The sequence below is a fragment of the Microtus ochrogaster genome, chromosome 2 (genome assembly GCF_000317375.1).
Source record: "Microtus ochrogaster isolate Prairie Vole_2 chromosome 2, MicOch1.0, whole genome shotgun sequence".
Classification (NCBI taxonomy): domain Eukaryota; kingdom Metazoa; phylum Chordata; class Mammalia; order Rodentia; family Cricetidae; genus Microtus; species Microtus ochrogaster.
Window position 1 is genome coordinate 72,686,210 of NC_022010.1, and position 7,651 is coordinate 72,693,860.

At 48.1% G+C, this 7,651-nt stretch overlaps 1 protein-coding gene across 1 annotated transcript in view; it reads right to left on the reverse strand.

The window, feature by feature from the left end:
* Positions 1-365: 365 nt before the first annotated feature.
* Ifngr2 (interferon gamma receptor 2) overlaps positions 366-7,651 on the reverse strand; it is a 23,017-nt gene continuing 15,731 nt past the window's right edge. Inside the window, exons 3-6 of the mRNA XM_005345212.2 lie at positions 4,786-4,975; positions 3,061-3,223; positions 2,073-2,227; positions 366-650 (exon numbers count right to left, since the gene is read on the reverse strand). Of these exons, the coding sequence (XP_005345269.1) occupies positions 516-650; positions 2,073-2,227; positions 3,061-3,223; positions 4,786-4,975 (643 nt within the window). The 3' untranslated portion in view covers positions 366-515. The remainder of the gene's footprint in view (positions 651-2,072; positions 2,228-3,060; positions 3,224-4,785; positions 4,976-7,651) is intronic.

Sequence of the window (7,651 nt, forward strand, 5' to 3'; positions counted from 1 at the left end):
TTTCTAGCCTTAAAAATCCTAACTTAAATTATCACTACTCTATTTACAGAATTGATCATCTCTACATGTGTGAGGTGCGGGGTAGGCCATGTCCATGCTGGGCAAACACTGGCCTAGCAATAACCACATTTAGGCCATTACACTTGAAGTGAACATCAAGGGCCCCTCTTTGTGACAGGCAGAAATGCTCAGTCTCTCGGCAGCCAGGGCAGCGAACAGCAAAGAGCATCAGAAGTTGGCAGCCCTACTGCCAGTAAATGACTGTATGCCTTTTTAGTGTTTAAGAGAAACGGTTTTTTCCCTGAGTTATTTTTCTGTGGAATCCTTTTAAATACTACCTAAAAACTCATATGATCCAGAAAACTCATAAAGAATCAAGAGTCCACCATCTTCCCCCTGAAAGGCCTTCCTGAGGCGGAAGTCTGTGGGGGCGCTGTGGTCTCTGCAGAGTCTGGGCAGAATGGCAGCAGCATCCCACATCATCATCCTGGGCAAGCAGGGACTGGTGCCCGGGCTCATAGTGTTTGGAGCACACGATCTTGTTCCTTTTCTAGAGAGGAAATGATGGACACAGAGTCCCAGGCATCATCCTTTGGGGAACTGTCCTTGTCCAAGACTTCTAAGATGGGTTGCTCCGGGTCCTTTAAATACTAGGAAAGGTTGCAAAACAAAACGGTTACAAACGTTTCATCAGCCAAGCCTCCGTGTCTCTACTTGTGGTTGGTAGAGTCAGCTACATGATATTCCCGTGTAACTGTATGTCGTCAACCAATGCATACTGCCACCAACAATATTGTTGTTACTATGGTGACGCCTGGGTCAAGCCCAGGGCCTGGTACACGGTAAGCACACAGTCTGCCCTGGCACAAGCCCAGCCCTGATTCCCAGCATGTACCTGTCTTTACCTCTCATCTCAGTAATAACTGTAATGGGGCTCCAGAGGCAGGCCTGGGGTGTAGCTCCGTGTAGCAAGTGCAGGGGCCTGGGTTCCATCCCCAGAATTGTAAAATCAAAACCAATCAAACCACATGAAAATTAAGGGCCAACCATATTCATTTGACGATAACCGTGAAGAGCGGAACTCAGAAAAAGTAGGACTTCTGGCTGTCCTCAGTGTACACTTTGTGGGTGATAGACTTTAAAACATTTCAGAAATGTAACATTTGATGGGGAGATGACCCCTTAGGTAAGGGTGCTTTCTGCCAAGCCTGGCCACCTGCGTTTGATCCCCAGGACCCCTGTGATGAAAGGAGAGAACCAGCTCCTGAAGACTGTCCTCCAACTTTTATACCCAGCATGCATTTCTCATCCACCCGCTATAACAGAAAATGTAACCTTCAGCTGTCATTCAGCTGTGACAGGGTGGAGCAGGGAACGTCCCCAAGTGCCCTCGGAGCCCCTCCTTCCACTTGCACACAGCCCTAGGGTATGTTGGGGTGGAGTGGGGGTTCTACAGGAAGAGAGGTCTCACAGCTCTCAACTTTCCCTTTGGTCCTTGGCTATGGACTCACCCTGTTTCTCAGGATCTATCTGCAGCCCTTAGAAGTGCTGAAAGAGACACCAAATGCTAAGGGCCAACAGAAAGAGGAACGGGGTCACACCCACCCGTGACACCCAGACACAGAAGCAAAACCGTTCTCTGTTCTCAGGGAATATCAGTGACCTTTGGCAGTTTTTCATTCTTTCCCAAAAGAGAGCATCGAAACCTTGGATTCCTGCCCGAGAGAAACAGCTGGGGTGAACCCTGACTCAGCTCCTCTGAGGGTTGGACCTGAGAGGCAGGACGAGCCCAGTAAAACCCCAGGGGCCATTAGGACCCTACTCTCTGACAGTGTCGAGCAAGGAGCCTTTAAACCCATCTCCATGGTGCCACGTGCTCATACGGACTTGGATGTTACCTGACATTCATTGTATCACATCTTTATTGTGCGGATTTACGTGTGTGGCCAGTGCCCACCTACGGAGAGCAGAGGCCAACTTTCGGGAGTCAGTGCCTCCTACCGCGTGGGTGCTGGCTCAGGCGTGTGCCACCCTGCCCAGCTGGGTTCCCTGCTTCCAGTCTGCACACTCACCTCCTTTATTTGTTCCGGGATGTTTGGGGGAGCTTGAAACCAGTACTTCACCCGGCTCTGGTATTTGAGGAACAGGAAGAAGCAGGCCCCCGTGAGCACCAGCAGCGACAGAGAGATGCCCAGGAAGATCAGGGTGACTTGCAGCCTGGTGTAGGCTAAAAACAATGACATAAATGTGAGCAGGGCAAACTGCAGTGCGTGGGCCACGTGCCACTGCTTGCCATGTTCATGACCCAGTAAAATCGACAGGAACCCTCTCCTGCCCTTGTCCTATGCACTTAATAATTTCAATCTGAAAATGCAAAGTCTGAAAAATTCTATTTCAAAATAGAAACCTGCCCTGTCATGATATCACACGTGGAAAGCTCCTCACCAGGTTCACTTGATGGCTCACAGTTCACGCATGAGTGCACGTGGGGCAGTGGGATGGCTCAGTAAGTAAAGGCATTGGTCCCTCCCCATGACAGAGCTCAGTGTGATCCTGGAGAACTGCCCTCTGCTCAGCTGGACACACACACACACACACACACACACACACACACACACACAAATGCAATAAAAATTCCCAATAAAAATTAAAACACCAGCGTACTCAAAATATCATATAAAACCTCCTTCAGGCTATATAAGGTATCTATGAAACATAAGGGAATTTTGTGTTCAGACTTAGGACTCATTCCTAAGACTCTTCATTATGTATATGCAAATATCCCAAAATCTGAAACAAGAAAACCTCAAATCAGACATACTTCTGGGTCCCGGGTGTTGTGGAGGCTACTTAGCCTAGTCACATGATCAGACTTCCAGGGAAGCACTTCTGGACCTCTCTGCTCCTACCGCCTGCCGCCCCTCACAGCCTGTCCTCCTGCCACCCCACATAGCCTGCCTGCCTGCAGCCCCGCAGCCTGCCCGGCTTCACCGTTTCAGGAGAAGCATTTTCACAACCGCTCCACACAACACATGACAGATAAATGAAGGGATGCCTTACCCTTTGCTGTTGTTTCTTGGCAAGATACGTTGCTGAACGAAGACTTAGGTCGACAGTTACTTTTGTTTTTCACAATCAGCTGCGTCTCAATTTGTAAACAGTAAACTCTAAACGACTTCAAATCATCCAACACAATGGAGTTCTTCTCAAAGGGGCCGCTCACCTGGGTAGACAGCATCACGGCCACACAGGTGAGCCAGCCAGCCAGGGCCAGTGGCTGCTACCTGTTCTAGTACCTCCTCAAATGCACAGTGAGCACGGCTGACAGGGAACAAGACCGCAGGGCTGGAAGCTCTCGTCAGCCTTGTGCAGCAACCAGAACTTAACAAATACTACTTTCTAGGGTAAGAATTCTCTGGGCTGGAGAGATGGCTCAGCCGTTAAAGGCTAGGCTCACAACCAAAGATAGAAGAGTTCCGTTCCCAGCACCCACAGCTGTCTCTCCAGCCGCACGCGCGCGCGCGCGCATACACACACACACACACACACACACACACACACTTCTCCTAGAAAATTAATACATTAGGCTGGGTGATGCTTTGGTGGGCACAATGTTCGTTGTGCAATCAGTACAAGCAGCTGAGTTCAGATCATCACCACCCATGTAAAAATCATGCATTCTGACATTCGGTTGTATCCCCAGAACTGGGGGAGCAGAGACAGGCGGATCCTTGGAACCCGGTGGCCATCCAGTCACTGAATGGTGAACTCCAGGTGCAAAGAGAGACCCTGTCTCAAAAACAAAATAAGGTGGAGAACAACAGAAGAGGTCACTTGACATTGACCCCTGTCCTCCGCACACATAAGCGTGGATAGGTATACCTGTGCACACATAAGCATGGATAGGTATACCTGTGCACACATAAGCGTGGATAGGTATACCTGTGCACACACACCCTCAACAATAAAATAGACATCTGTGTCTTAACAGAGAAAAAACATCCTACGATGTTTTCCCTTTAATTCCAAAACAGCCTCTGGTTTGAAGTAAAACTTGCTGATCCCTTTATAGTTTTGGCCAAAGTGACCATGGGTATTTATGTCCTCAGGAGATAGCTGGATACAATGGTCTCAGGCTGACAAGGTCCCTTTGATCTGATGTCCCTGTCAGCCTTCTTTTTGACCACATCTGTCTCGTGGCTTACACTGATCAAAGCATCTGCAATGCCCCATGTGTGCCCTCTTATCCACGATGATGTCCCACGGTGGAGGCATTAGTCCTTGGATGTTCTTTCTCCTTCCAGGTGATCCCTGCCTAGTCATGCATGGGGCCTTTCTGCAAACCATTCAAACCACTTGCATGACATTGCAGATCATGTAGTCCATGCCAAAAGTGGTCCCATCAAGGGGGGAAGAGAGCCTGATGTCAAGGAGGCCTTGTCCTGGGATTCCTGACCGTAACTGAAATGACATCACAAATCTCTGACTGTCTGCAAGTCCTAACTAACTGGTTTGGAGGGAAACAGGTCACTGTACTTCCCCAGAGTCCAGACACAGCAAACCCATTATAGGCAAGGAACCAGCAAAGCCTAAAATGGAACCAGACAGCAGGAACGCATGACACCAAAGATGGGTCAGACCCTCAGAGAGAAGGATTAATCCTCAGCAAGGAGGATTAAAACGGGCTCAGGGTCAAGCTCCAGGAGACACAGGGGGCCCTGGTCTTTCTTCTGAGTCAGAAACTCCAAAGAAAAGAAACCCTAGACAAAGGAGAAAAGTTCTTGCCTGTTTGGTTCCTGTTTTTTCCCAGTAATGGACATGATACTCAAAAGTTACTTCTGTCGTCACATCAAAGGGAGGGGAGAAGTGGATGATGAGGGAGCCTTTTCCTGGGGTCACCGAGATGTTTTTTGGAGGCCCAACAGTAACTGAAATAGAATTACAAACAAAAAAGCTCACATGAACGACATACACTCAATATGCATACCCATATAGACCATGTATGTGCATACTGTGTATCTACAGTCTGCATGATCTACTTCTGTATGTGTGTGTACACACACATTTATGCTTAGATAAGCTTTGTGCCTGCTCTGAATGTGCTGTTTACTGAAAAGCCAACATCCAAGTGAAAGGAACCCCCCTGCGATCCCACATGTAACCCCAAACCAGCCTCTGGCAGGTGCAGGATTCACCCCCGCTGACGCCCTCTGAGCTGCTTCTATTAGTACCACACGGAAGTTGTCTTCCTGGCTCCCACTAGGGAGGGAGAGGCCGAGCTACAAGAATCTGCACACGGCACATCTCAGGGCTGTGGCCTTGCACAGTCTTTCAGGATGACGGTGGCTGAGGTGCTGGCTCTCAGCAGGAAGTCTTTGAGAGTAAGTAAAGCTTCCAGAATCATGGCTGGCATCAGAATCCCTGACAAATAGGACAGAAAGTTAAGTCAGAGGTCAAGTTTTCACCCAGAGTAGGAAAAGCTGTGTAAGACTTGAAGTCTGCAGAGAAATGGGTGGATCTGGAAAGCACAACACTAAGTGAAGGACCCAAACTCAGAAAAAACATGCATGTTCTTCCCCATCCATGAAGATCCTAGTCTATAGTGTTCGTGTGTGTGTGTAAGTAAAAAGGATATCGCATGAAGATCCTAGTCTATAGTGTTTGTGTGTACGTGTGTAAGCAAAAAAGACTGAGTGTGGGTGTAGTATAACATTGCTATATCATTGGGTTCTCTTTTACTGTTGGTTTTTGAGAGAGGGTGTCTTTGTGCAGCCCTGGCTATCCTGGAACTCATTATATAGACCAGGCTGGCTCAGAACTCAGAGATCCACCTGCCTCTGCCTCCCAAGTGCTGAGATTAAAGGCGTGCGCCACCCTTATCCCAGGTCACTTTTTAATAAACTGACAGTTTAATGGTTCTGGATTTTTTGGAGGGAATTTTTATTTATTTAGTTGAATTTATTTACTTATTTTCATTTAAAATTTTTTATTATATTTTTGTGTTGTAATGGTAGTAGCAATAAAATATGCCATGCTACCCAGGATCTTTAAAAAAAAAAAAAACTAGCCCAGCTGGACAGTGGTGACACACGCCTTTAGTCCTAGCACTCAGAGGGCCGAAGCAGGTGGATCTCTGAGTTCAAGGCCAGCCTGGTCAGACCAGCCTTGTCTACAGTGTGAGCTCCAAAATGGCCAGGGCAGTTACACAGAGAAACCCTGTCTTGAAAACCAAAAGAACAAAACAACAATAAAAAGCTGGGTTTTATTGTCAGCCCTTCTCTCCAAGGGCTGGAGAGATGGCTCAGCGGTTAAGAGCATTGCCTGCTCTTCCAAAGGTCCTGAGTTCAATACCCAGCAACCACATGGTGGCTCACAACCATCTGTAATGGGGTTTGGTGCCCTCTTCTGGCCTGCAGACATACATGTAGACATAATATTGTATACATAATAAATAAATAAGTAAATAAATATTTTTTTTAAAAAAAATAGCCCAAATAAATAACTCTGTTTAATACAGCATCAACTATCTAGACAGTGGTCACATAGCTAATTGTCTTATACCTGGACTTCATGTGTGTGTGTGTGCACGCGCATGTGTGTGCACACTCAAGTGTGTAAGTATCACATATGGCTGTGTGTTTGTGCCTATGGCAGCAGGAAGTTGATAGCAGGACTCATGCTTGATTACCCCTTCTTCACTGTTAGCTTCCTCTGAGGACCCCACCTGGGGATCCCACCTCCACCTTCAGAGGCTGGAATTACAAGCAGAGGCGCGACCCATGCCCTTGGCGACTGTAGAGGTGTGTTGGGATCTGAACTCTGGTCCTCAGGCTTGTGTGGCAAGAGCTTTAGCCCACTGAGCCTGGATTTACTTGTTAGGATACAAGTGAGCCTCTTTGTGTGTGAACCAGTCACAGACTGAGGAAGCTTCGGACATGGCTGAACCGTGGCGGACACAGAACCTGAGTACCCGAGATGCACTGCTTCATTCTGCAGTTCAACATTCACAGACACCTCACATGAGAGGCCCTGTTCAGGTCTTAGTGAAAATCTTTCTCTCATAAAGTCAGTGTGCTGGATCAGGAAGGGTGACGGGAACCGACACACACAGGCGGGTGCCCTCTCAGTAGGGTGGGTGGGGACTGTCCTTCAGCACCTGTCCAGCAGGCATCAGGTCCCTGCTCTTCAGACCCACAGCAAAGAGAACAAAAAAGGGGTGCAGCTGCCTCCCAGTGAAACAGTATTTGCAGTAGACAGGAGGCAGGTCAATTTGGAGCCTGGTGCAGCAAATCACCTTCCTTTAGCATCAGCCTCCAGGGCCAGCAGTCTCTCATGACCCTACCCATTTGCCTTCCGCTTATTTAGGATGAGGGCCAGGACCAAGGCCTAGGGCAGGTTCAACACTGCTCACTGAAGAGGCATGAAAAGAAAACCTGGGCACCATAGAGCATTTCTTTTTAAAGATATATTCATTTAATCCCCTCCCCCCTTTTTTTAAATTTCTGTGTAGGTGCATGGGTGCCCCAGGAGGCCAGAAAAGGGTGCTGGATGCCCTGGAGCTGAAGTTTAAGGCAGTTGTGAGCTCTCCAATGTGGGTGCTAGAAACTGAACTCTGGTCCTCTGCAGGAGCATCTCCCTAGAAACTGAACTC